General features: G+C 36.3%; 2 protein-coding genes and 1 non-coding gene across 3 annotated transcripts; 2 read left to right on the forward strand and 1 right to left on the reverse strand.

Annotated features, from left to right (window-relative positions):
- Nucleotides 1–1,600: 1,600 nt before the first annotated feature.
- LOC104588251 (nudix hydrolase 8-like) lies at nucleotides 1,601–6,128 on the reverse strand. Its single transcript, XM_010246102.2, has 9 exons — nucleotides 5,971–6,128; nucleotides 5,101–5,384; nucleotides 4,769–4,834; nucleotides 4,103–4,240; nucleotides 3,899–3,976; nucleotides 3,639–3,689; nucleotides 3,416–3,450; nucleotides 2,075–2,183; nucleotides 1,601–1,970 (listed from the first exon to the last, which is right to left on the reverse strand). The coding sequence occupies exons 1-9, from the start codon at nucleotides 6,116–6,118 to the stop codon at nucleotides 1,776–1,778; spliced, it is 1,104 nt and encodes a 367-aa protein (XP_010244404.2). The 5' UTR covers nucleotides 6,119–6,128; the 3' UTR covers nucleotides 1,601–1,775.
- Nucleotides 6,129–7,150: 1,022 nt separating this feature from the next.
- On the forward strand, nucleotides 7,151–7,223 carry TRNAR-ACG (transfer RNA arginine (anticodon ACG)). The gene has a single exon. It is a non-coding gene; the product is annotated as a tRNA-Arg (tRNA).
- A 9,221-nt stretch (nucleotides 7,224–16,444) lies between these two features.
- On the forward strand, nucleotides 16,445–26,922 carry LOC104588252 (mitochondrial-processing peptidase subunit alpha-like). Its single transcript, XM_010246103.3, has 13 exons — nucleotides 16,445–16,701; nucleotides 17,491–17,733; nucleotides 17,834–18,130; nucleotides 18,237–18,404; nucleotides 18,550–18,717; nucleotides 18,824–18,904; nucleotides 20,400–20,466; nucleotides 20,860–20,957; nucleotides 25,137–25,209; nucleotides 25,300–25,370; nucleotides 25,461–25,510; nucleotides 26,346–26,458; nucleotides 26,543–26,922. The coding sequence occupies exons 1-13, from the start codon at nucleotides 16,663–16,665 to the stop codon at nucleotides 26,593–26,595; spliced, it is 1,521 nt and encodes a 506-aa protein (XP_010244405.1). The 5' UTR covers nucleotides 16,445–16,662; the 3' UTR covers nucleotides 26,596–26,922.
- Nucleotides 26,923–27,784: the final 862 nt, after the last annotated feature.

The following is a 27,784-nucleotide window of genomic DNA, read 5'->3' on the forward strand; positions in this document are numbered from 1 at the left end:
TGTTATAATATAAATATTTTCAAAATGACGAGAACCAAAAAGGAAATAAGTACTTAAAAATATTTTCAAATGCTTAATGATGTGGTCTTGGCCCAAAATAAGTACTTATTTGCCTAAGAAAAGCAAAATAGACTGATAAATAAAATGGAAAGTCAAATTGGAAAATAATCTAACTCGGTCATTTATAGCTCAGTCCACAATGCCTTCTCCAGCCAACAAATTTATGGGTATGGCATACGGCTTAGATTTTCTATTCAAGACTGGCCTGGATTCAGGCGAGTTCACATCAGCGCCCCATAAGGGGGCACCCCACAGCACATCCTAATCATGTATCGGGAATATCTTTCGATGGTAAGTGTGGAAGATGATGAGACATGTCATGAGATATTTCCGATATATGGTTAGGATGTGTTGTGGGGTGCCCCTTTTTGAAGCACTGATGTGCATAGAAGATGGATTGGGCATGGGCCTAAAACATTTCTAGGCCCGATATTCTGGTCAATCCCAATTCCCAAGCTTAAAAGGTAAAGAGTGCAAGTCGGGCTGGCCCAAGTTAATAATTTACACTGTTTCGAGATTGGGCCCATTGAAGTTTTAACAAAATTCTTACCCCGAAAAAATTGCACCCCTATTAAAAGGAAACCCCTTTTACCAGGTGACAGGACAGGCCTGGCCCATGACCTCAAAAACGACAAATGGCCTACATTATCTATTTCGCCAGTTTTTTTTTTCCAGCTCGTAGGCAAGTTAATGCATCAAATCTTTCATGAGTACAAGATATTAGGTCGAAGCGCTTCGGTTGGGTTTTTTGTTTGATTCAGGAGACTAATTAGGTTGATTTTTAATTAGGGGTTTTTATGATTCAGTCTACCCCTAGGTGAAGCTATGATTTTTTAGGGGTGGACTGAATCCTATCCGTGGATTGATGCCAAATTCACAACAGATTTATTTTAAATAAATGGAACCTTTCAACATCTAGATAACCCCTTTTGCTGGTTTTTTTTTCTATTTGAGTTGGAAATGAAAGCACATTCACTTACTAGGAATAAGTTGGGTACCTAAAACTTAAGGCTATTTTTGGTTTAAAAGGAAAAGGTAGGGAAAGAAAGGGAAAGACAGGAAAACCAATACAAGGTTTGTAAAGATTTTCCTACATTTTCCTTCAAACCAAACATAGCCTAAAAGAATTTACACAGCATCGGGCCTGGGCCTTTGCGATGGACCCATTGGAAGTTTGGCAAATGCTCAATCAAAACCTGGTGCTACCCACATCCTTACTCATATAGCACTACATTGAGAACATCTTCCTGTGAATAACAAGGGAGATATTCTCAATGCGGGTAGGTAGAGATGTGGAAACAGCCCCGCCAAATTGGAGTCATAACTGCAACTAACCTTGCGACCCTCCAATAGTACAAAACACTTTATGATGGAGGATCCTATCAATAATTCATTTAGCCCCCTTTTTTCTGCGAAACTGTAGGCCTGGAAACATGTTTGAAGGAGAAGCCCTCCTGTCTGAGCTATATATAAAGTTATATTACAAGTTGATTAAATTTCATTAGAGTAACTTTAGAAAACCAAGAAGGAACCATTTTGCATAAGTTAAATATACTGAAGAAACTAACATTAAGTTGTGAGCTTATTCAACATTATTAGCAGTTGGGTTCACCCTAAACTGTTGCATGAATCACCATATGGTTCAATTCTAGATTTGCTGTGACTGTGGCACAGATTTACAGTTCACCATAAGCCATGTAAACAATGCCTTGAATCTATATTATCAATTTCTCTTCAAATTCATTGTAGTAGAGGTAAGATAACTTTCCATCTAATTTAGAGACCACCTGGTGAGCAGTAAATCCACTGTAACGATTTTCATATGTTGCCACACAGATATCAATCACCTTCTTTGACATATGATCTTCTTGATAGTATGACTGCCCAACAAATTCATCCAGAGGCATCCACTGAAGAAGCAAATCATCACACACTGTGAGAAATTAACAGGAAAAAAGTTTCCAATAAAGAAGATCAACAATTAGTCTATTCATTCCATTTAATGCTACTGTACCTTAGCAGCTTCAATCTCCTTCTCGTCAATTTTGATGTTGAACGACAAAGGCTTAAGCATGCACATGAAGAGTAAATCTGATTTCTCAAAAGCCACAAGGTGAGCATGCCTGGCAATTAGCAGTGAGATTGAGAACTATAGCTTAGAAAATTTTCCCCTTCAATAGATTCAGGCTCATTGTTACATAGCGTTACTCGATCGTATTAATAAAGAACCACTAGGCACTAGCCAATGGGGGTAGGATCTGCTACAGCTACAAGCAAGATCTGTACAATGGGCTACTTAACCTAATCAGGAGTGAATACGAGGCACCAGCATGTTCACTCCTGATTGGGTTACAGAGCTTGTTATACACACCTTGTTTGTAGCAGATCCAAAGTGAAGCCAATAATGGCCCCACTTACATATAAGGAGTCACTGAACCGGGTTTGTGTCGGAACTGTCCAAATCAAAATCAATTTGAACGGGTTGGACAGACCAATAAGAGATGCTGATTGGACCAGTCCAGACTTAAAGTATTTATTGGATTGAATTGGACCTGGTCCATCTGTAATGGATTTATACTGGACTGGATCAGATTGAGCCAATATCTGTAAGAGTACAGGTGTCAATGGACCAGGGTTGGGTTGGACCCAATCTAAATCAAAATCAATTTGAACAGATTAGATGGCCCAAACATTGAATTGGACCAGTCCGGAATGATCCAAAGTATTCACTGGATTGGATTGGACCTGGTCCATCTGTAATGGACTGATATTGGACCGGTCCATGTTGGACCAATATCCGACCCATTGACAGCCCTACTTACATGGGTCTTGACGTTTGAGAGGGGTGCACTGGATATGGACTTAACCTTTGACATTTTTTGCAGAAAATGACTTGCTTTTAGTCTTGCTTAATTTTACTATTGTACATTTGTACTAAGCAATGGTCCCCTATTGATTTGATTGACATAATAATAAAAATAGAGATTTATGCTTATTTCCTTGCAATAGTTCAATTCTTAACAATATAAAAAGCTGTTTAAGCCTCTAAGGCCTTAAGGGGATATTGTTTTAAGATGGATATACTCTTTGGGGAATGCAACTAATATATATGTGTAGAAGACCAAAGCTATGGTAAACATTTTTTTCTCTAAATAATATGATAGTGTTGAAGAATCAATAAAAATATTTATTTCTCTTTCATTAAGAAGAGAAGACGGAGATGAATAAAAAGATAAGCAACTATTTTGACAGAGCAACATTCATCAACCGGTATAATTGGATAAGCATAAAGAATTATGAACCGGTTATGGACAAAAGAGAATGTGGTGCTTAAAGAAACATGGATTATTCTCACCTGAAAGCAGTCATTTCCAAGAAAGCAGTGTCTATCTGCAAAAGGAAGAAGGAAACTACAGCTTAAGTAACCTTATGGGAGAAAAAAAAAATTGCAGGAGAACTATTGTAAATTAAATTAACATAAGTTGACATAGCATATCTGAAGGGTTGTGGAGGATCAAGGTTAAGTCATCCCATGTTACCCAGATGGAAAGAAATGAAGGAGAAGAATTTCTGCTTACCCCGGTTTCTTCTTTAACTTCCCTTACTGCTCCATAGAAAATTTCCTCTGACTGAGAAAGACCACACAGTTATTTTCATGATTGAAATATACATTTATACATGAAATAAATCAAAGAAATGCAAATGTTTTTAACTAGATTACAAGGAAAATGTAATATAACTTAATCATGAATGATGGGTATAATTTTCTTTCCCAGTTCCTGAAGCAAAGAGTTGTTTGCAGATGTTATGGTGACATTCCAGATTTCAAGGCAATTACCTTATTTACAAAGCCTGTAGGCAACTTCCACACACCAGAGCATCTACAAGGGCATTGCTTCTCTTTCACTACAAGGACCTAAATAACAAAGGGAAGATAAGTCGCCACTTTTGGGTAAGTAAGCTAATTGATTATCTCATAGGAAACATATAGAGAAGTAAATTCAGAAACAAAATGCTGGTATTGCAAAGGTGGCAAGCCAACCTCTCTTTTGTCGTTGATTACAAATCCTCCTACACCAATTAGATGTGAAGGACTAGCAGGTAGCATGCAGGGTTCATCAGGAATCCAATATGTTAACATGACATAGCCAGGCTCTGCATGGTGGCAACTGAAGCCTTCCTGAAAACAGATGGAGCTGAAACTTAAGAAGAATAGTTCAAAATAGAATGCAGTGCTTAAAATTCAGGAAATTGCCTATTCAGATGGCTACCGTTTACCAGTGGTCTTTGGGTTGAAATTTGTCTATCAACCCAGTTTTTCTTTTCTGGGTTGGGTCGGGTTGGGTCGGGTCATTCTCAAATTCATGTAGCTAAATATGAGATCCTAACCCTGTTTTTTCGGGTTGGGTCAACTTTTTGCCAGGTCTACTGTTCTCAGATGGTTCATGAGCTTATGTCTGTTTAGGCACATGAGCAGAACTTGGACTGGTCTCTGGTAGCAAGGTTTTGAAAACTGAACCAGGCATAAGCCGGAGAATGCCCAGGTTAAGTTCCCCATTTTTATGACAGATTCTGGTTTCCCAGTTTTGATTGAACCAGCTGAAAGGGCTCAGTTCCAAACTGCCCAAGTCTGGTCCGGTTTTCAAAACATTAGATATTAGATGACACTTAAACTAGTTTCGTTCTTGAAAGCAAAACAAGATAGTACCTTAATTGCAATTGGGACAAGATCAGATTGTGCTTCTAATATCTTGAGCCATATCCCCTTCTTTCTCTGCAATGCGCACCGAATAAGAATTGATTAAAGGTAAACAAGTTGATTTGGGGTGGTAGTAAATCAATGGTTAATTATCATTAAAGGAAAGAAAGATGACTAAGTATCTAGAAATTCAGTGGCTTATGAATTTAGAAAATGATAATCTACTGAAGACCAGACAAATTAAGAAGAATACATAATTGCACTTATTATCCATCCTAATCATCGAATGAAAAATTAGAAATTGTCACTAAGCACCCAGCAGAAATGATGAGATATCAGACCTTTAGCTTCCAGATGGAGAGGGAAGTGCGGAGGATGGATGCAAATGCATTAGCACTGGTGGGTAAGCATTCTGGGTCAATAACAACCCCGTTGTATTCATCGTCGTAGGCATCTAGCAAGTCTATTGTCATGCTTAGTGATGAAACATTGGGAGATATAACTTGAACTGCTTTTTTCTTGGATGCACTGCCACCACAAAGTAAAAGCGGCTTCCTGTCAAGGCTGAAGGAATCGATGAATTTCACATTTGAGATTGCTGAATGAAGTGGCTTGCATGAGAAACCTGGACAGTAACATTTCTCTCAGGAGTCAGGAGAGGGTGCTTGGCTTCTTGCTCGATAAAAACTACAGAAATAAGAAGCCTCCGAAACGAACGAACAAAGATTGGGAATGAAAGAACATTAATCTATTTGAGTTAAGCTTTTTTTTTTGTTTATTAGTTGTTTAAGTAGATCGATCATATTAACAAACTGAAACTCTATCTGATAACAACCATGTGCCAGCCCAGATCAGAGATGGGCTGGGTAGTGGGTACTCATGGGTCAGGCTTGGTGAATAACAACCATGTGCCAGGCCCACATGCATGGGACTGCCTTAGCCTTGCCATAAAAAATATAGTAGCCCATGGAAATCTTTATCTTACATAAATATGTTACAAAGCAAGCATGAAAGTAGTAGAATTCATAAATCAGAAAGAAAGAAAGCAAACAAGACAGAATCCTGCTGCTCAACTTTTCAATATGTCATAAATAATGCCCAGTACTCACAGAAGCAAGATTTCAAAGATACAATTCCAAATTCAAAGACGTGGGTAGAGACTAGAGACATAAATCAAGAAGAAAATAGCAACAGTGAAGACTTCAACTGACCCTGCTTGGCTAACCCACGAGAACCGAAGTCTGCATTAATCCATGACATCCCTGGGTTTGTGGGCAAACCGTGGGAGCATAAGCCAAAAACTTGACACCCCTCCATTGGCGCTATTGTCCTCAATAGAAGGTCGTAACTCGTAAGCATTTGAATGAACCTGATGAGCAGCCATTGCTGTATATATAGCTAGAGTTCTCAGAAAAAGGTATACAAAATGGTTTAATTGAAAAGCATGGGATATGGCATCAAGGGGGGAGGGGGGCGGGGACAACTAGGAGGCAAAAGATGACAAATTCAGCTTTTAGTTGAGTCAGCCGCATAAATTACTCAAGTGGGGCCGCTGCCTTGTCAAGATTATCCTCTACAAATTAACATTAATCAGAGAAGCTAACAATATTGTCCATATATATGAGAAACAAATGCAATCAAGGAGGTAACAAATGAAAACGTTCTTTCCATTTTCCTTGTTTGTTTATTTCCACCATATATTATTCTATACTCCAGTGCTCATACGTCGTGGAATCTTTCTTTAGTTAGGAATTTTTGGAATCTTTATATCTGATATGCTATTGTTAGCCATTTACTAGAACTTACTAAGATTCCAAGGGAATATTGCACCATTCTGGGTCAATTATCTATATGCTTCTTAATGGGCTTATGGTGGCTTATAACTAGGAGTCAGAATCTTGGCCCGACCCACCAAGGAAGCCATTCTCACTGTGACTGGTAATTCCAACATGGTCCAAATATAGATGATTACTTAGCCTTTCTTGATGCCTCTGACTAAGCATGATTAACTGGTTAGGTTATTGGCTTTAGACTGATCTGAATTGACCAATTTTTTATATGACTTGTTTATGTTTTATAGGTTCAAAACTTCTCCAACCCATTTGCAGTTTTGCACTGAAATAATCATCATGCACGGCTCCCAATCCAATCGTGCATTGATTGAAGCTTGTAGCTAACAAGTACCACTAATCTTCAAAGCATAAGAATATGGTAGTTTTGAACTGGGCAATGAGGCAGGAAAAAATTGTGGTGGTCCATGCCAGGGGGGGTGGATGAAGGGAATAATTCGAGCAGCAGAAGTTCCTGGAGAATCAAATCTCCCGTACTGTTGAAGGCACCTTCTTTCTATTTAACGAATATAGAATGTTGCAAAAGAAAATCACAAGTACGGACTCCATGGCCCAATGGATAAGGCGCTGGTCTACGGAACCAAAGATTCTGGGTTCGATCCCCAGTGGAGTCGTTTTTTTTACTGTTTCCAGTGCACAGTGAGGCGCCCATTTGTGAGGACATGTTTGGCACCTTCCAATAAAAAATAAAGGAAAAACTGACAATCAAATCGCATATTTTTGACATAAAAGTCAATGGAAAGTTTGTATACGGCAAATGAGAATTCAAGGGATACTGGCCTGGGCAGGATTATTTGGTGAAGTGAAGTTTTATTGGCGGGTTCATTTCATCTAAAAGCCAAAGCCCCTCGGCTAGGGGTATCATTTGGATCTGTTTTGGTCCAATCCGATCTGGTTAAATATGAGTTCATTATAGATGGATCAGGTCCAATCCAATGTGATAAATATTCTAGATCATTGTGGACCAGTCCAATTCAATGTTTAGACTGTCCAATCTGTTTAAATTGGTTTTAATTTAAATTTATTCCAATTAGGGGTGGCCACGATTTGAGCTTCTCACAATCTATTTGAGCTCAGCTCGTCTCAGTTTAAATCGAGCTTTGAGCTTAATATATAGGCTTTTTTACTAATCGAGCCGAGCTTGAGCCCAGTGAAACTCGGCTCGTGAGCCTCACGAGCCTAGTATAATAAATAATTAATATTACATATAATATTATTTTATATATAATATTATTGTTTTTTATGTATAATAGTAAATAATTTTTATAATTCTTATTTTTTATGTAAAATAAAAACATTTTTGTATGTATATATTTATTTTTTATATTCATAATAATAAAAAATTATAAATCTTAAATTTTTGTATGTAAAATAAAAAATATATATTTATATTTATATTTTTTTATTTTTTAGAAAAAAAAAACTTGGCTTGCAGTCAAACTTGAGCCGAGACAAGCTCGAACTCGCAAGCTTTGAATTGAGCCAAACTTGAACGTAACACAGTTTCAGCAAGCCAAGCTCAAATAGCCAAGTATTCGGCTCAGCTCGGCTCGGCTCGGCCCGAATTCACCCCTAATTCCAACCTAAATATGATCCATGAACACATGTATTCTTATCTTCTATCAATAGACCAGATTTGGTTCACTCGAAAATCCAACCCAATCCAATATAAATCCATTACAGATGGACTAGGTCCAATCCAATAAAAACTTTGGAGCATTAAGTTTAGATTGGTCTAATTCAATATATCTTATTGGTCTGTCCAATTTATCCAAATTAATTTTGATTTGTACGGGTCCAACCCAAAAACAGTCCATTGACACCCGTATTCTCAACCAGTGAAGATAGTGTGATTTCAATCCAGGTATTTTCCTTTTCTTTTTCTTTTTAATTTTTTGTGGGGCGGGGTGGGCATCGTTTCCCTTTTTAAAATCCTAACAATGAACATATCGTTTTACCAAAAAAATGAAAATTAAATATTAATAAAATTCTAAGGAAATACATCAATTTCTTCTGCTTGGCCTCTAAAGATTCTTCTTTTTCTTTTTTTGGTTGAGTTTCAATTTGTTCCAAGACACATTTCAAACATTGGAAGCTCATGTAGACACATAATTGAATCATTTCTACTTTTTAGTTATTTATTCGATATAATCCATCTTCTCACTACATGCCACATTATATATAGAAATAAAATGGAATTTTCCCACACGATTCACATGGCAATAAATAGTATGGAATTTTGCCCATAAAATATGTCATTTCTATTACCAATAAAATTGATTTTTTAGTTTTTACTTGGCAATGTCATTTATTGCCAATAAAAATAATAAAAAAAAAATTGGCCAAAGTCATAATTTATTAACTAATGTAAATTCATATTTTTTTATTTTTTATTTCATTTGATCCTTCACATCCAATACTGGAATCCATCTTGTGGATTCTTCATTCTTCTCCCTCTCAATGCCAGCCACTGAAGTTTAAGAAATGTAAATTATATTTATTACATGCATGGCTACCATTGCTTGATCCACTCTTAATTCCTCATTTTATGAAAGAAAGAAAGGTGAAGCATGCAATTTGTATCGTGGTAATATAAATGGGGGTATCCTGAGGGCCTGTCCCCATCGTGGATGGAGTATCTTCCCTCTTAATTCTTAAAACTAGCAAGTGAAGTGAAATATAACTAATAGTTGTAACCCAAAGTTCCAAAACCATCCACTATATAGAGTACTGTTGGAGAGAAGCTAACTTGAATATTTGGGATACCCACCCACCGTTTCAGGGCATCTCCTGAAGCCAAAGGTGCGATTCATGAGCATCAAATGACGTGGGGTTTCATGAACCACCGCCTTCCTATGAAAATGAAAGAAAGAAAGAAGAACAAGGAAAGAAATAAAAAACAAAGTGTCATTGAATAACGAGATATTAAGGAGATGCTCAAGATGCCTCTCTGAGGTTCTCATTTGCTTTCACTTGAATTTTCATCAGGGAAAGACAATATTGATGTTACATTTAAAATCATTCAAATATTTTTTAAATCAGATTAATTAAGATGCTATATATATGGCCCATGATTAATTAAGATGCTAAAGAGTTCCTTTTTTTTTTTTTATCAAGAAGATAAAACCCTCCACTATTAGTATTTATTGCCCTACTTTTACTTTTATCGCAAAGTAATACATATTTCTATCAAGTTTTTAACACCTTGTGTCCTCACTATACAATACTGATTTGGTTGTTTTAATTTGTATGTTAATGTTTATCGCTCGCATTAATGATCTGCGTTAAGAGAAAGGCTTACATTTTCTTTAGCTTGTGCTGTAAATATTGAGATAACAACAAATCTTTCAGGCTTGGGTTGTTTTGGGCACAATCTCAGCCCATGTGATGGGCAGCCCTCGACCCACCTGAATTCAAAATAACCATGTAAATAAATTTATGGCCTTTTTATAGTTTAATTCACTCTATTTCAGAATTCATAAAATATATTTATCACCATCCCTTATAAATAACATTTCCCTGTGAATTGGGAATCTCCTCTCCCTCCTCCCTTAACACTGATCCGAGTTGTACGATCTATTATTAATTCTGAGGTGGGCTGAACTCGAATTAACTCTAAACTTATTATTAGGCCGCAACTCATCCAGTTGAAAGTGCCAAACAATTGGTAAGGTCTTTCATCGGCGGTTTGGTTCATTTAGTAGTGAGTCCCAATTGCTGAGTGATTCCGAAATAGGAGAAGAATCATAAATAACCAAATAGGTGAAATAGCAAATAGTGCGAGTCCTATAATACACAAAACAGAACCACAATGTCAAGAATGTAGAATGGCATTAACAAAAAAGTGAGTTTGTCAAGTGAATCCAAGTCACACAGATTTCGAGTGCTAAATCTAGAAGAAAAAATGCACGTTTCAATAGCAATATTTAGGAATATTGTTCAAGTAAATTTAACTTGGGGTACAAGATAAAGAGTATTTAGGAATACGTTTGGTTTGAAGAAAAAGGTAAGGAAAATAAAGGAAAGGCAGGGAAACCTATAGAAGGTTTGTATAGCTCTCCCTGCATTTCCCTTCCTTTTCCTATCTTTTCTTTCAAACCAAACACAGCCTACAAGAGTGGGAAAAGGTCCCTTGAGAACTTAACATAAAAAAATCAGATCTATAAGTTGAATATGAGTCAAGTTTGTACTGCCTGAGGCTTTGCCCCTGTACTCTCAAAAAAATTTTGCCTTCATTTTCCTCTCCATGGATGCAGATCAGAACTTGGAACAAGCTGCAGTATAAAATTTAAGGCAAAAACATAACAAATCATTTATTTAATTAATAATTTATTTATTATAATGGGTTTTGAACGTTGAAGGACACATTGAACATAAGGATGATCAAGGGTGGGCTGGCCCCAAACTAGTCTCTATAGGGTTATAGGAGCATTTTGAATTACCCAGTCCTGGTTCTATGCAAGTTGGGTAGAGCATCCAGGTTTTGCTGCCCAAGCTGAGCCATGCTTTGGATGAAAACCCTATTTTCAGGCCTCAAAATTTCCCCTCTTGCAAATGTGAGGCCGGACAGATTTGATAATTCCTAATTGAACACTTATTCCACGTGTCAAGCTGACATTGTTTTTCTACAAACAATAAATGCACAAAAATCTATACGGTTTTTCTTTTTTATTTAAACAATTTCTATTTTTTTTTTTTGTATTATTCTACACAAACACCTATAACAAAATTGACATTATAACAAGTATGTTTTTTTTTTTGGCTATATATTTTACTAAGCACAAAATCATGATTGGCAATATTGTTTTAAGGAAACGAATGCTAGTAAATAAAGAGCGTAGCGATGGCAATTTGGCAGGTTGGGTTGAACTTCAATTTAATTCATCTAATCCACCAATCTATTAATGATCCAGTTATATAAAATTAAATAGGTTGGGTTTAACCCAAATCTGCCTTAACTCAATATAATCCGCCCAAACCCATTAATCTTATATTTATGTACTTAAAACTAAAAACTAACTCCCATTTGACAAATAAGTTGGTCATAGCTTGATGGTAATAGTAGTTGTTAATTACACAAGTAGTGAAAGTTCACATCACATTATATGTGTATTATTTTTACACAAGTGGCAAAGCCATTTGAGTATGTTCGGATTTCAGGTTTGATCGAATCACTTAGGTTCAAATTGGCTAGACCAACTTGAACTATGTAATTGAATTCTCTTCGAGCTAAGGACATCATGAGTGGTTGAACCATTTGGGTTTGGATTAGTCCGGTCGGACCAGAGCGAGCCGGTTCAGTTAATGATGGATTGACTCAGACCGGCCCATATTTGATTGTGCATGGGTTTGGGACCAAACCGGATGGTCCATAGTGGGTTAATGGAATTGGGTTGGGCCGTTTCGAATTCAAGTCGGGTTGGTTCATCCATATCAGGCTATGGCAGGTCTCGGGTCTAGGGCTAGCTAGCCCAAACATAACCGTTCTTTATTCGGGTCGGTCTAGATTGCCCCGTTTGAATCAGGTTGTGTTTGGAGTAGGCTAATCGACCCAAATGAATCAAACCGAGATGATCAAGTTTGTTCATATTCAACCTAGGTTAAATTGATCCAAAATGGTCCGGATTTGGGTTCGGTTGATTTGGATTTATGTCAATTTTGGTGAAGTGTGTTGATTCAAGGCAAAACTAATTTTGGTCAATAATTAATAAAAAAATGCATTAATTATAAATTATTTCATTCAAATGAAGAAAATTAAAAAAATGTCTAAAGAATTCATACGTGTATCTTTAGTTAACCCAATGGTTATCCACAACCTAACTCGACCCAACCCATTTAAATTGAATTGGCAGATTGGATTCTAAGTGGATTGGGTGGATTCAGCGGGTTGGGTGAGAAATTGCCACCCCTAAAGAGTAGTAAATTGGCTTGTTTGTAAGCTAATAAGCCCCGTTTACATCATTATCATCATTGCTATCTTAACCTCGTTAACATAGTGAGTACCATTATACTTTTATCATCATTCAAGCCTTATTCCAAGTATATGGGGTTGGCACACAAGTTATATATATTACCCATCAAGAGAGAGGCTCTTAGCAAATTGCCCGTTGCCATATACCTTAGGCTATGTTTGATTTGAAGGAAAAGGTAAGGAAAGAAAGGAAAAGGTAGGAATACCTTCTAAAGTTTTCTTACCTTTTCCTACTTTTTCCTTAAAACCAAATACACCATTAATGATGATGCAAATAAAAGAAAAGAAAAGAAATATCAGATCGAATAGATCAGATTTAAGGTCAATAGCCAAACTTAAACTCGGGTATTGGGCTTGGGCGGGTTAATTGGGTTTTAAATTTCTTTTTAGAACAGCTTACGAATTGTATCGTAATTTAAAAAATATCTTATCTTGTGATTATCTGAAATAAGCTACCAATTTTTTTTTTTAAAAAAAAAAAGAAATTAACTAGCAATTCAAAATTTCAAATGTACATAAGAAAAACTAAAGGAGTATAGTATAGCCGCCTGACTCCCAAAGTCAAATCTCCGAGCATATAACTGTAGTCTGTATAATCTACAATTTCATTCTTTTGCAATAGTACACCATATACTCTATTTGTTTGCAGTTAAATCTGAATTGGATACGAATTTTGCACCCATTCCAGTTTTGCATCTAATTGTTTGTAACTATAATTTGCACTTCTATTTGATACAACAGTTGTTTTTTTTTTCTTTTTACTTCATTAGTACTTTCCGGCAGTGCAAATTCTGTTTCCCAAAAATTGATGCAAAATCTATATTATTTCCTTCTCTCTCATATAAAGTGAGGATTACATAATCTTGAACCAATCTCACTCCCAAATAAACAAGTCTTTCTGCTTCTATTTTCATTAGGCATGTCATTTTACTTCCTATTTTAATTCATAGAAACAAATAAGACAAAGCCAAATTTGAAGTAAAAGAAAACCAGAATTTACAATCAGCCTATTTACACTCTCATGCATTTACAATAGTGCAGAAGAAATTCATATCACAAACAAGCTGGACCCAAGGATTCAATTAAGTAAAATGTTCAATTTGGATGCCAAGAAACTCAGTCCGGATCTCCTACACTTATGCCCTATACCAAGGGCAAGGAGGGGATGTGATTGGTCAAAGTTCTTCTGGTATCATACCCATTCATTCTCAAACCAATCACCCCATCCCTTATGAGTTTTGGGGGGTGTTCTTTTTCTGGATTTTGAGAGGGGGGAAAGTTGGTCAATTGGATTTTGATTCCCATTGACTAAGAAGAAACCTATGTTCATAGGTGGGTAAATAAGTTTCCCACTTGGAGGGAAACTTGTCAACACTTGAATGAGACAAAAATACCCCTTTAATATTGGATTTTTATGGCTAAAATGGTCATTACCTTATTTACATGGGAAACAAAAGAACATGGGCAAATGCATTTACCCGGGTAAGTATTTCCTGAGAAACACTTACCTGGGTAAATGCATTTACCCGGGTAAATAGCTTACCAAAAAGCGAACGGAGCTTTGATGAATTTTCATTGTGGACAACTTCATGCTATGGGTGTGGAATTGATTTATCATTTTCCAGTCACTAAGGTTGTGTTGGTATCATTGCCACACCTACTTACAACATTTTAGGTTGGTCAATACAAATTCTATGATAATGTATATAATAAATGCTTTGAGTTATCAATACAACATTTGGTATCATTGTTGTTTTTTGAAAAAACACCATATTTGGTGTTTCTACTATAAATGCGAACACCCAATGTGATGCCTATATTTTTTAGTGGAAGTGATTATCTCATGCAATGTGACGGGACAAATTCTCAAAAATTTGTATTGACCGACTTAAAAAACATTACAAGTAGAAGTGGCAATGGTACCAAATACAACCTTAACTGCAACTTTTGAATCTAAGTACACTTCAAGTTTTACATCACCAAAGACAGCCATTTTAAGGTGTTTTTACTCATATTTGCATTTCTACCTTTTTATTTGGGTTTTATCGTCCAACTTAAAAACAAATTGAAGAGAATATATATGCAAATAACATTCGAAGTTCCATATTTATATAGTTTTACAAAACGATTTTGTATATACCAGCCAAGATTCAAAGTATTGATACCATATGCCCCATATTGGGTGTATCGTATCATGTCGTATATTTTGATTCCTGAAACTCCTGTTTATAGGTGCTTTTGAGAACCTTTTTTTTAATAAATATATATATATATATATATATACTAAATTAAAAAAAAAAACATAAAAACATGAAGTTTTAAGTACCAATACACCTATATACATATAAATACAAACTTGGTTGATCATACATGCACATACATCGATACATATGTTATGTATATAGACATGTATGTATGCTATACACTATACACACGAAGTACATCGTACCAAATACAAGATGCACATATATGAGATATGTATGGGAAATATAGCATAGAAGGGCTGTTAGGCTTGGGCTACTTGAGCCCTCAGCCCAAGTACATCCTTAAGTGAGGTTAAGCCCGATTTTTGAGGCCCAAGCCCATCTCGGCCCAAAGCACTACACCTAAATCATGTAATACTCAGGTTTTATTGGGTTGGACTTGGTTTGTACCTGCTCCAAGTTGCAGTCTAAATGCCTCATTTGATGAATTTCACAGGTGCATGCATGGGAGCTGTGTAGTGAGTAAAGACAGCCCCCGATTCTCAGGACGTAGCGTGGTTACATGATGAATCGGATATACCCAGATCCAAATTTGACAATGTTGATATTTAAAATTCAATTAAAAAAAAAAATCTTACCTGGATTCATATCAGACCTTTTATTTTTTGTCACGTTCAAATTAAAAACATTCAAAAATGACTGGATTCATGTAGCTGTCTCCATCTACTGCGTTTAGAATCAATGTAAAACGTCACGGGTGTAATATTGAAACGTGAAATTGACTGTTGTTTTGTGAAAAACGTGATGGGTGAAGATTACAAAGTTTTACATCAATAAAATCAATCTAGTATTTACATTGATAATCGATAAAACTTTAGGTTACATTTGAAATTGGTGTAAATCAAGAACAGTGTAAAAGTTTACATCGGTTTGATTTTGTTCGCGTTTGAAAGGAGAGTGTAATCATGATCAACGTAAAATTTTACTCTGTTTCAGTTTTGCATACATTTGGATAGAGTGGAGTTTTAATCGATGTAAAACTTTACACTCTTCACCCATTGCGTTTTTCAAAAAGCAACAATCACTTCACAATTTAGTGTAAAAACATCATCGGTGTATTTTTAGATCGATGACGTTTTACACTGATTCCAAACATAGCCTTACATTTGATAGGTTTTACATCGTTTATCGGCATAAAACTCTATTCCATCCAAACGCACTCAAAATTGAATCGAAATGGAGTTTTATGTCAATTATAATTACACTCTCCTTCCAAACACGGACAAAATCAAACCGGTATAAACTTTTACACCGATTCCAAACGCAGCATTAGGGGATGATGATAATGAACAAAAAATAACTTTTTTTTGCATAAAATGAACGAAAAATGACTTAAAAGTAACCTTTTAGGAAACTTGAACCTGTAACATTTTGTAAGCTTACAACATTCAAACCAACCTTATTACAAAAAAAATCGCCAATTTAAATATTAAATTTATGCAAATGCATATATAAGCACAAATACAAATTTTTAAAGAAGGGATTAGGGTAGATTCATATTTAATCCAAACATAAGCGGTTCAAATTCTACTAAATACTAATCGTAATTGGACCGGGTCTAATCCGGATATAACCGATACCTTTTTGGCTTTGGCAGCCCTAGCGTGGCAAGTGTAGGGGCGCGACCTTGTCTGCGTTCCTTAGCCCCAGATACGGAGACTCTTCCAAAGTTCCAATAGACCCATTGCACTGCATAAATAAAGCGACTCCATAAGTACGAGTTTTCTCCTCCACAGCTCTCTATCGGTTTTATCACAATCGGCGCATAACGAAGCAGGGAGCTATACCACGGTCCCTAGGGTTTCGTTGCAATCGATCATGTACAGAACGGTAGCTTCACGATTTAGGGTTCTCAAGGTTAGTTTCTTTCAGTCTACTGAAACCCTAATCTGACTAGTTCCATTCGATCGCATACGAATTACAGTTTTCATGAAAATACCTCACAAAACTGATGCTATCGCTTGTTTGAAGCTTCATTATCTAATGCGTCTTTACCGTTATTTGGTGGATATCTTAAACATAGTTATTCTGAAGTTTCTTATCTCAATATTTCTATCTAAATACATGGTTCTTAGATCTGTTTGCAGCTTGATTGTAAACGTTATGATGCTTATTTGGGAGGTTAAGTATACCTTTCTAAATGCACATTTTATTGGTTTCGATGTTGAGATTCATGACAGAATACTCAGATGGAAGATTTGGGATTTCTCTGTTATTTGTTTTACAACCTTCTAATATACAACATTGGCCTAGAATTCTTAATTTGCAGTTCTAACAGAAAAAGATGTTTATTTTGGCCTCATTATTATTATTGTCATCGTTTTGTTATCATCTGAAAAGCGTTGAACATACGACATTTTTTCATAGCGACAGTAAATCAGACAATATCAACTCAATAAGCCGGTCAAACGTAGGTGGTTTAGTCATGTTCATATCATTTTCATTTCAAATTATATCACATGCCATATAGTTTTTCTTTTTATACTTTCTTTCAGCTCATACTTTGCCATATAAAACTTCTTTTCTTCCCTCTCTGGGGGTGGGTGGGAAACGTATTCTTGGTTGAGTCGTTTGTTGGTTTATTATGCGTTTGAAATCTTACCAAATGGAAATGGCTTTTGGTTCAATGTGGAATTGTTTGAATAGGGCCATGGGATCAATAGGGGAGCTGCCAGGTTTGCAAGTTCGGGTGCCATGGCTACCAGAACATCCTCTTCTGGAGGTTTCTTCAGCTGGCTTACGGGGGAACGTTCTAGTTCTCTCCCTCCTCTAGATTTCCCTCTTCCTGGGGTTACCCTTCCACCTCCACTTCCTGATTACGTTGAACCTGGAAAGACCAAGATAACAACTCTCCCTAATGGTGTCAAGATTGCTTCAGAAACATCAATGGTATTTCTTATCCTATCTCTTTACCCTTGCTTTCAGGAGATTAAAATAATCTTTGCTATTAAGCATTAATTAATTACTGCTGCTTGGGTTGGTTGAACAGAACCCTACTGCCTCCATAGGTTTATATGTTGATTGTGGTTCTGTGTATGAAACACCCATCTCGTTTGGGGCTACACATCTACTGGAGAGAATGGCATTCAAGAGCACAGCTAACAGAAGTCACTTACGTATTGTGCGGGAGGTTGAAGCAATTGGGGGCAATGTGACAGCGTCAGCTTCGCGAGAGCAAATGGGTTACTCGTATGATGCTCTGAAAACATACGTCCCTGAAATGGTAGAACTGCTTATTGATTGTGTGAGGAACCCTGTATTCCTGGATTGGGAGGTCAATGAACAGGTCTTTCCTGTTACCATGCTTGTGCCATCTTGACCTTAAGAGATTTGTTAGATCATGTCATGTGCCAACTCTGACTCCATTAAATTGCATTTTTCTGCTTCTACAGCTGCAGAAGGTGAAAGCTGAGATTGCAGAAATTTCCAACAATCCACAGGGCTTGCTTCTGGAGGCAATTCACTCTGCTGGTTATTCTGGTGCACTGGCCAATCCTCTTCTGGCACCTGAATCTGCATTAAACAGATTGAATGGTACAATCCTGGAAGAGTTTGTTGCTGTAAGATTTTTTGTCTCCATCCTATTAGCATATTTATTTTTTCTTTTATTTTCTTTCTCTTGTGATTCTTTTTAAATTACTAAACTCATCTATACCTTTTGAGTTCTTTGTGGTCTGAGACTACTGTCTGCTTTGTGATATTCAGGAGCACTATTCCGCTCCACGGATGGTTCTTGCCGCTTCCGGGGTTGAGCACGAAGAATTGGTATCTATTGCAGAACCCCTGCTGTCTGATCTTCCTAGCGTGCTTCGTCCTGAGGAGCCAAAGTCTGTGTATGTTGGAGGCGATTATCGTTGCCAAGCCGACTCAGCGGTATGTATCATATGCATTATCTCTGAAATATTTTTGTTGTCTACACTATTTTGTATTAGCTAAATGCGCTGTTTTTGATAATTTTATCTCTTCTTTGTAAGAGCAGAAGACACATATTGCTCTTGCTTTTGAGGTACCTGGTGGCTGGCATAAGGAGAAGGAAGCTATGACTTTGACTGTGCTTCAGGTATTTTTATCTTGATCTTGGCTTCTGAAAGTGCCTTCCAGTGTGTTTGTCCATATTTAGATTAGAAATGGGTGTTTTGTGTTCCCATATTGCCTGTGTAATAGTGTTACATGGACATGAACAAAGTGGTGCAGTGCAACTTGGGGCAGGTTAGGCTGAACCTAACCCAAAAATGTTAGGTTGCATTGAAGTTTAGGTTAGAGTCGGGGCTGAAAAATGTAAATCCAACTTGGGTTCTGGGAGGGGTGGATTGGTACAGACCTAACCTTTGAACATAAGCAGCCATCTGTGTACTAATGAAAATTGGTCATTCTAGGTAACCTTGGAAAATCCCTAAATAACTACCAAATATTGGAAGAGAACTTGCAACTTGCAAATTGCTCCAATATTTAATGCCAAATTTGTATTGACAAATGCCTGGCCTATGGAACTAAAACGGTAAAACCTATATCCAAATCATTAATCAATCAAGTGTCAAATACCTGCTGTGGACTCGATCTATGCTTCCCATATGCATCGAAAAAGAAAACAATATTTTAATGGGCCAAATCTCTCACTTTAACAAAAAGTTTCTATTTCAGATTTGAAACCTAGAATTTTAAAAATGTTGCAACCTGGATTATCAGTAAAATTACAGTATTTCTAACATAAGTAGCTTATTTTGCTTAACCATGGTTTTAAGTTCTAACCATGTAGTGCAGCCACACAATGCCATATGGTCGTTAGATCCAGTGTTTTAAAAGCGCAAGGGCCAATTTGCGCCTGAGGTGCTTGCCTTTTTAAGCAAGGCGCAAAATTACAAAAAAATCGAAAAAATAAAAAAAGTCAGAAAATTCAGAAAAATTCAAAAGAATAATAAACATAACGCTAATAAAAAAATATAAACTTAAAATTTAAAATAAATGTTTTAAAAAGCCTATTATCTAAAATTAAAATACATAAACATAACATGTAAAGCTTATTCAAATGAAAATTTAAATATAAAAGCAAATATATAAAGAAGGCATTTTCAAGCATGTAAAACTCACAATCTTTTTTTTTTTTCCCCTTAATTGCATTGCTTCAAGTAGCTAATGTGATGTAAAACATTGTGCATTATTGATTCTATGAGTCGCCTTTCTACCACGCACCTTGAGGCAATCCCAAACAAGTCTACCGCAAACCAAACGGGAAAAGACCGAATCGCGGTCTGCCGGGCTTGTAAATAGCTGACAGACTGTGCGAAAAGATGCACCAAATGGGGCCCAAGGCACCATTACCTCCCATGTTGGTGGACCTGCTGTTCTGCAGGGTTGGATTGTTAAAGCAATGAGTCATTTAGTTCTAGAATTGTAATTTGTTTCCATTTATCAAAAAAAATTGTAATTTTTTTCCCAGGACAAATAGCCCCAAAGTGTTCTAGAATTGTATTCTTTTCCTCTCCAATTCACCTTGTCTCCTGTTCTGTTTGTATCACACCTATATGGGAAGTAATAATAAATCTGACATTCTACAGATGCTTATGGGAGGAGGTGGCTCTTTCTCAGCTGGTGGTCCTGGGAAAGGGATGTATTCACGGTTATGTAAGTCTTACATTTGTCATATAACTACTAAGTGAAGTTTACAAATTATTCACTGCAGTTAGCTTAATTGGATATGGGGTATTTGAATTGCTATCAGTTCACCTTTCTCTTTTTTTTTTTTTTAAATTTTTTCTTTCCATTTACATGTGCATGTGTTACCATGCTCCAAGCAGATGTATAAGAACGGCAAGTTAGTGCTTGCATATCTAATCGAGGAATGCTTGTGCTTTGAGTCTGGCTCTATGCATGCACCAAACATCACACACAAGCAACATTATGATGGATCTCATGCATTTAAGTGATACTCTATTTATGATGATTGGGACAGTTCTCTTTGTGATTTGGGTGTTCCATGCTTTTGAACATCTAACTGATGGTGATGTGTGAAAACAGATCTCCGTGTATTGAATGAATATCAACAAATTCAATCATTTTCTGCATTCAACAGCATCTACAATAATACTGGAATCTTTGGAATCCATGCTACCACTGTAAGCTACTACATTCACTTTCAACCATTTCTATTGATTTCTATTTTGCTGTATCTAACCCAGTCATCAAACCTATCAATGTTTTGCTGATAAGCACATGATTGTGGTAATTTGAGTTAGTTACGTTCAATTGAATATGCAGCTTTTATTTTAGTTGTCATCTTTTCATATTATTACTTTTTTTGTGTACTTGTTAATTTCCCTTTAATTTTTATTTTCATTTTATTGTCATGTTTTTCCTTTGAAAATTGAAAATTCTACTATTTTTCCTGATCAACAAAAACTTATATTTAGGTTCTATAACCTTTTGTTGCTAGAACTGTATTCCATTATCAGTTGACATCTTGTTAGTTATTAAATATGTGACATTGGACATTGCTTCACTGTTGTTCTGCCATGGTTTGTTTTACATAACTTTTTTTTGATAGTATAATAGTAAAAAAATAGAATTTTCATTTAATAGGAAAAAAGTATCACTAACAAAGTATACAAAGACCTGTTGCATAGCCTCCCAAAGATATCAACACCACTCTGACATAACAAAGATTATCAATAAGCAAGCACAAATGTCAATCTTATCAGGCCGATCTCACCCTAACCCCAAGAAAACAAATTCCAATTCAGACATTACATAATTCATTCCTGATCACATGATAAAGCCCAACCCATCACATCAAATATATATACCCAAACCCTTCTACACATTATCAAATCCTCATACTGCAAATACTCTCCTTAGGATTATGAAAAACCATATTGTTGCACCTTCAAACTTTCCTTTGAATCTCAGTGTCATCCTGTAACCTCTCCTTGAGAAACATGAAACATCTCACCCGCTTCGGAATGCATTCTGAATTAACCTCTCTCTCTGTTCTAGTTCCATAAGAATTCTCCTGGCTTATTCCTTACCTCCTAAGAAGAATATGCTTAATTGCTTCCCCACCTCTATTTCTTTATCCACCACTTTTTTATTATCTATGTGCCTTTTCTATCGTAAACTTTTGGGCAATTAGTGCATTGAAATCTTCAGCATCTTCTCCCCATCTTTCCTTGCCATATGTGCCTTTCATTACCAAGAGATTACTCAATGTTTGACCTCTTCTGTTACCTTGGTTCAATAGTTCATAACAAAGAAGTGATTGAGGAAGTTGTTACCCATGGAAATATAGAATTAAAGCAGGATGGGTGATAGGTGAGTACTACTTTGGCTAATAGGAAAAATCTATAAAATAGTTGCAAGGCCAGCTATATTGTATGGAGCAGAGTGTTGTGCAGTTAAGAAACAGTATGTCCAAAAAATGATTGTGGCAGAAGTGTGAATGGATTAGATGGATGAATGGTAACACTAGGAATGATAGGGTTAGAAATGATGTCATACGAAGGAACCTAGGAGTGGCTCCAATAGATGATAAAATGAGGGAAAGTATATTGAGATGGTTTGGTCATGTGCATGGAAGATGATCTACATCACCTGTTGGAAAAAAAAGATCTGTTAAAGTTTAAGGGGCTAGAAGAGCTAGGGGCAGACTGAAAAAGGACTTGGGTACAAGTAATAAGAAATGATTTAAGTGCCCATAGTTTAACAATGGATATGGCATTGGACAGAACAGATTGATGTAACAGATGCAGTAGCCCTCCTTGTTTTCTCCTCTTAACCGCAACATCCACTGGTTGAAGTTCAAGGTTCTTGCTAATGGTCACCACGTGTGTGTGGTGTGAATCTTTGACTCCTACCTCCACTTCATGATTCTGAACAGATGCACTGTTATCTCATTGCACATGCTTGATGGTGTCTTGAAGCACTTCTGCCACTTTATCCTTCCACGAGCCTTATATGTTCTTAGTGATAACAGGATGTTGCAAATGAGGAGATGAAGGGTGAGCTTGAGGGTATTGAGATTACCGTCCATATTCAGTCATCCCACCGGTTAAATCATCCAAATGACTCTTAGAACCGTGTCCCCATCCAAATCAATCTCTTAAGAGGTTCCTGTCATGTCTAACCTGACTAGCACCAAATCTCAACCTCTTTGGGGCTTTTTTAATGCTTTTGGTGTTATAGAATATGTTTTACCAATGTCAGAGAAAGTATAGTAAGTCCTACTAAGACTAATTGCAAAACATTTAATTGACAATTTTCTGAAAGCCATGACGACTTTGTGTCTCAATTGTACAATAAATGAATGGTAGAGCTGTGGGTGCTGTGATTCTCCTTTTCATTTTCTCTTTCATCTGCCCTGTCTGCCACTTCCTAAAAAATTTTCAAATGATTTTGCTGCTGCTGGAGAGATTAGATCTGTTGGTTAGGCATGACTACACAACATCAGAGTGACAAGATCTGCACTAGTGCCCATTGAGATTGTCAATTTTATAACTGACAGTTGGCTTGTTCTCTCTGTCTAAAGGTGTATAATGCAAACTTTAGATGGAGTTTTGCATCAATTTACACATTTTTTCTGGTAGGAGAGGTCAGTGAGGAGCCAGCTAAAAGATGAGAAATAATAAACATGGATAGCTGCTGTATTGTCTGACTTCCAGGTTTGTTTGTCATATATGTTTGGGTCCTATAGTTGCCTTTTCCATTCTGTTGATCAACAAATTGTAGAATCCACAATCAGTTTAAAGCAACTACTAGAACCCATTTCTATGACTAGAGGAGGGGATCTTTGTTAGTTCCTTGACAAATTCCACACCTTTTCACTTGCATGCTTGTATCCACAACCAATTTAAATCAGCTACTCATAACCTTTGAGTATCCTATTACCCTGCCATTTAAAACTATTTGAAATTCATATTATTTTTAATTTTTAATTTCTTTTTTTAGCTCCTTGATAAATCCACAGCTTTTCACTTGCATGCTTGTATAATTAGCCCAACTTGCTAAAAATCCATCTGTATAGTACTATTTACAAGTGGCTCAATTTGAGAACTTAATTGCTTGTTTTCCTTTTTAGTTGGAAGCAGGAAGTGATGTTAAATCAGGTAGAAGCAAAAATCAAATGAGGTATACAAGAAAACAATTTGGAACCAATTGGTTGAGATTTTTCATATCCACAACCAATTTAAATCAGCGACTCATAACCTTTGAGTATCCTATTACCCTGCCATTTAAAACTATTTGAAATTCATATTATTTTTAAATTTTAATTTCTTTTTTAGCTCCTTGATAAATCCACAGCTTTTCACTTGCATGCTTGTATAATTAGCCCAACTTTGCTAAAAATCCATCTGTATAGTACTATTTACAAGTGGTTCAACTTGAGAACTTAATTGCTTGTTTTCCTTTTTAGTTGGAAGCAGGAAGTGATGTTAAATCAGGTAGAAGCAAAAATCAAATGAGGTATACAAGAAAACAATTTGGAACCAATTGGTTGAGATTTTTCATATCCACAACCAATTTAAATCAGCGACTCATAACCTTTGAGTATCCTATTACCCTGCCATTTAAAACTATTTGAAATTCATATTATTTTTAAATTTTAATTTCTTTTTTAGCTCCTTGATAAATCCACAGCTTTTCACTTGCATGCTTGTATAATTAGCCCAACTTTGCTAAAAATCCATCTGTATAGTACTATTTACAAGTGGTTCAATTTGAGAACTTAATTGCTTGTTTTCCTTTTTAGTTGGAAGCAGGAAGTGATGTTAAATCAGGTAGAAGCAAAAATCAAATGAGGTATACAAGAAAACAATTTGGAACCAATTGGTTGAGATTTTTCATATCCATAAAAAGGCATGCGGATATAATTATTAGATCTCAGATGCTTCAATGAAACAGTCTAGAAAGTGAACCGATTAATCGTATTACCATCCTAAAGTTTATAACATGTGTAAGAAAGTGTCCAAATTCATTTGCCAACCTAGTCATTTAATGTAAAGTTTTTCGACGATGAGGATATTCATTTTGTAGACTTGTGGCAGAAAGAAAAATCTTATATGGACTGGATTTTCTAATTTTTGTTTAATATAAATATGCTTGAATTTGTATGTTTATGCCATGTTGGTCTGGAACTCATATTTTCAAGAGAAAGTTCTCTAACAATTTATCTCTTCTGGTGTATGGTTCTATTTTTTATTGAATGTGAAACAAATTAGTATCTTTTGATTTATTTGCATTTTTCTGATTACTACTGTTTATTATGCTGTCATAAACTGAGGATATCCTTACTTTTGACTCAGGGCTCTGAGTTCGTATCAGAAGCTGTTGATTTAGCAGCAAGAGAACTTCTTTCAGTAGCAACCCCTGGACAAGGTTTCTTGTTAAAAAATATTCTTGTTTAAGTAATGTTTAACTGGATAGCTGTATTTTTCAAACTTTTTGATGTTCTGTTTTTTTCCTCAGTTGATCAGGTACAGCTAGATCGTGCCAAAGAATCGACAAAGTCTGCTGTTCTTATGAACCTAGAATCTAGGGTATGCAAACTATTTTGTGTTATTGTTCTGGATGCCTTTTGTTCAGCATCATTTTGATTCATGCTTATTACTTTGGTTTTTGTGATCCAGATGGTTGCATCAGAAGATATAGGGAGACAAATTTTGACATATGGAGAGAGGTATTACTGAAACCCTCAACACCTATTTTTCAAAACTAATTTATAGGCTAGATTTCTATATTTGTCCAATGTCTGGTGGCTTCCATTATTTGTGTTTTGTTGCTTTTGTGTGACATAGACTATGGAATATATTGCAGTAATGTATCAGAAACCAGAGGTAGACTAGGAAAACTTGCAGTATCTAGGAATGGGCCAAACTCGTGTATAGGTTCTGTCAATGTAAATATTTTTTAATGCTGCAGCTGTTTCATGTTTCCATAGAGGAGTGGAGAACTGTCTGCTGTAAAAATGGTGGAAATATTGTCGAAATATTCCATTTGGAGATATTTTCCATGCCTTTACTGTAGAACAAGTGGAGCTTTACTAGTTGTTTTATGATCTTCTCAGATATGGCAAGAAAAGCCTTACTAGTCTAGCGGGGTTGCTCCCACTTTATTCTGAGTCCGTTCCATAGTTTCACAATTGTCACCCTAGAGTTGCTCTGAACTTTCATAATTTAATCTATGGTAGAGCAATTTGACTGGTTTTCCTGAATCACGACATTTATGTTTAGATGTTCAGTGATTTTTCCTTAGGAATGCGCTCTTGACCTTTTGTTCTTTCTAAATGAAAAACATACTGTGTATGGACAACCTTGCATTATTCAATATATTCAATTCCAATGTGTTGATATGTTCATAAGATGGATACTGATAAAAAATGCTCATGAGATGGATCTGAAATCCCTGGAGATACAGAACAGAGTGCTAAGGAGTTGCTTCTACTAAAAGCTTTATTATAAATTGCATACATAGATTTCAAACCCAACGAGCTTGAAAAGTTTTGGATTTTGCAGAAAGCCTGTAGAGCATTTCTTGAAGGCTGTAGATGAAGTAACTTTGAAGGATATTTCCACCATTGCCCAGAAGCTTGTTTCATCACCTCTGACAATGGCATCCTGGGGAGATGGTAATTCACATTTTAGGATAAATCTACCTCTCCTTTTAAAATTGTTTATTGTTTAGTTGTGAATCTATTTTCTCTTTTTGGCAGTTATTAATGTTCCCAGCTACGAGGCAGTGAGCAGGAAGTTCCATTCCAAGTAGGAGGGTGACCGTTGTAACGTAACAAGCCGTGATGTTACCTGGCGATTCATCTACTTTGTGCAATTTTGGAGGTTATATACATGATTTCAACCGCCCCTTCACATGGTGATACTTGTTGAAAATAAATTTCTCTTGGATATTTAAAGGAAGATTAATTTTGGATCAATAAAATTGGTGATCCTGTGCAGTAGCTCTGACGCTCAATATTTGTGATTTGGTTTGGAGAAGTTGGATCATCAAATTCCTCCGGTCTCGAATGAGTAGGGGATGGTAATTGTAATTCTTAATTTCCATGATTGGGAGCAAGAGTCCTGTTTGTCTTTTTTATCCCTTTGAGTTTTTAAAGTTCTTGAAGCAGGGATTGATCAAGCCCCAAGTGCAGCTGAGCTGCATGTGCTAGATTAGATTTTTTGCATGGTGGTCTGGACGCGAAGCCAATTCCAATCCAAGCCATGCTAGAAAATTATTATATGGGCGTTTCAATTTTGTCTAAATGGTTGCCATATTAATCGAAAGCAATCAGATGATTGGATGGGCATTCAGCCCCAACCAATAGATTTATTTTGATTCCTCATCTCAACCAGTCTAATCCTTGTGATATAAAGGCAAGGGACCTTCTGGAGCCAAATGGCTCATGGGATGTGTAGAAACTACTACTACATCAGGTTTTGGATCAAAGTTCAATGCCTCGTGTGCTTTACACCCAATCCAGAACTAATTTCAGATGCTCCTTTGTGGAAACTAACTAGCTCGGACAACACACCGTGAATTCAGGTTACCTCTTTTCAAGTCCTGGATCCACTACACATTCTTTAACTGGAAACTGCTAATGGAAATTGAGAATTCCATACCAATTGCAACTCTTCATCTGGAAAGACATCTGGGATGGGTTAATTACGAAAGGCAAATGTAAACAATGGATTCCCTCCCTATTTGTGTTGTGTTTTCTGTACACATGAAGTAGAATCCTTTCGTTACCTCTTTTCACTGCCCTGTTTTTTAAGAGCAATCTGGTGTGCAGCTCAGGTTGGCATGAACCCTGGAAAGATTGATCTCCAAAGAAGCTACGTGAACAATCCCAAACTTCACCTTATCGATCATTGCTAAGTTGAGAACATACCTTCCTATCAGTACCTATCAGTCATATGTAGTAGTAGTACCACTTGCACCTGCAAATGAATATTGGCTG

This window comes from Nelumbo nucifera, chromosome 8 (assembly GCF_055504915.1).
Source record: "Nelumbo nucifera cultivar China Antique chromosome 8, China Antique-T2T, whole genome shotgun sequence".
NCBI lineage: Eukaryota > Viridiplantae > Streptophyta > Magnoliopsida > Proteales > Nelumbonaceae > Nelumbo > Nelumbo nucifera.

Coding starts and splice junctions, on each gene's coding strand:
- LOC104588252 (XM_010246103.3), top strand. CDS start 16,663: ATGTACAGAACGGTAGCTTCACGATTTAGGGTTCTCAAG. Junction 16,702..17,490: donor CACGATTTAGGGTTCTCAAG/GTTAGTTTCTTT, acceptor TTGTTTGAATAG/GGCCATGGGATCAATAGGGG. Junction 20,958..25,136: donor TTGGAATCCATGCTACCACT/GTAAGCTACTAC, acceptor CTTTTGACTCAG/GGCTCTGAGTTCGTATCAGA.
- LOC104588251 (XM_010246102.2), bottom strand. CDS start 6,118: ATGCTTACGAGTTACGACCTTCTATTGAGGACAATAGCGCCAATGGAG. Junction 4,835..5,100: donor TCTCCATCTGGAAGCTAAAG/GTCTGATATCTC, acceptor TGCGCATTGCAG/AGAAAGAAGGGGATATGGCT. Junction 3,690..3,898: donor CTACAGGCTTTGTAAATAAG/GTAATTGCCTTG, acceptor GGTCTTTCTCAG/TCAGAGGAAATTTTCTATGG.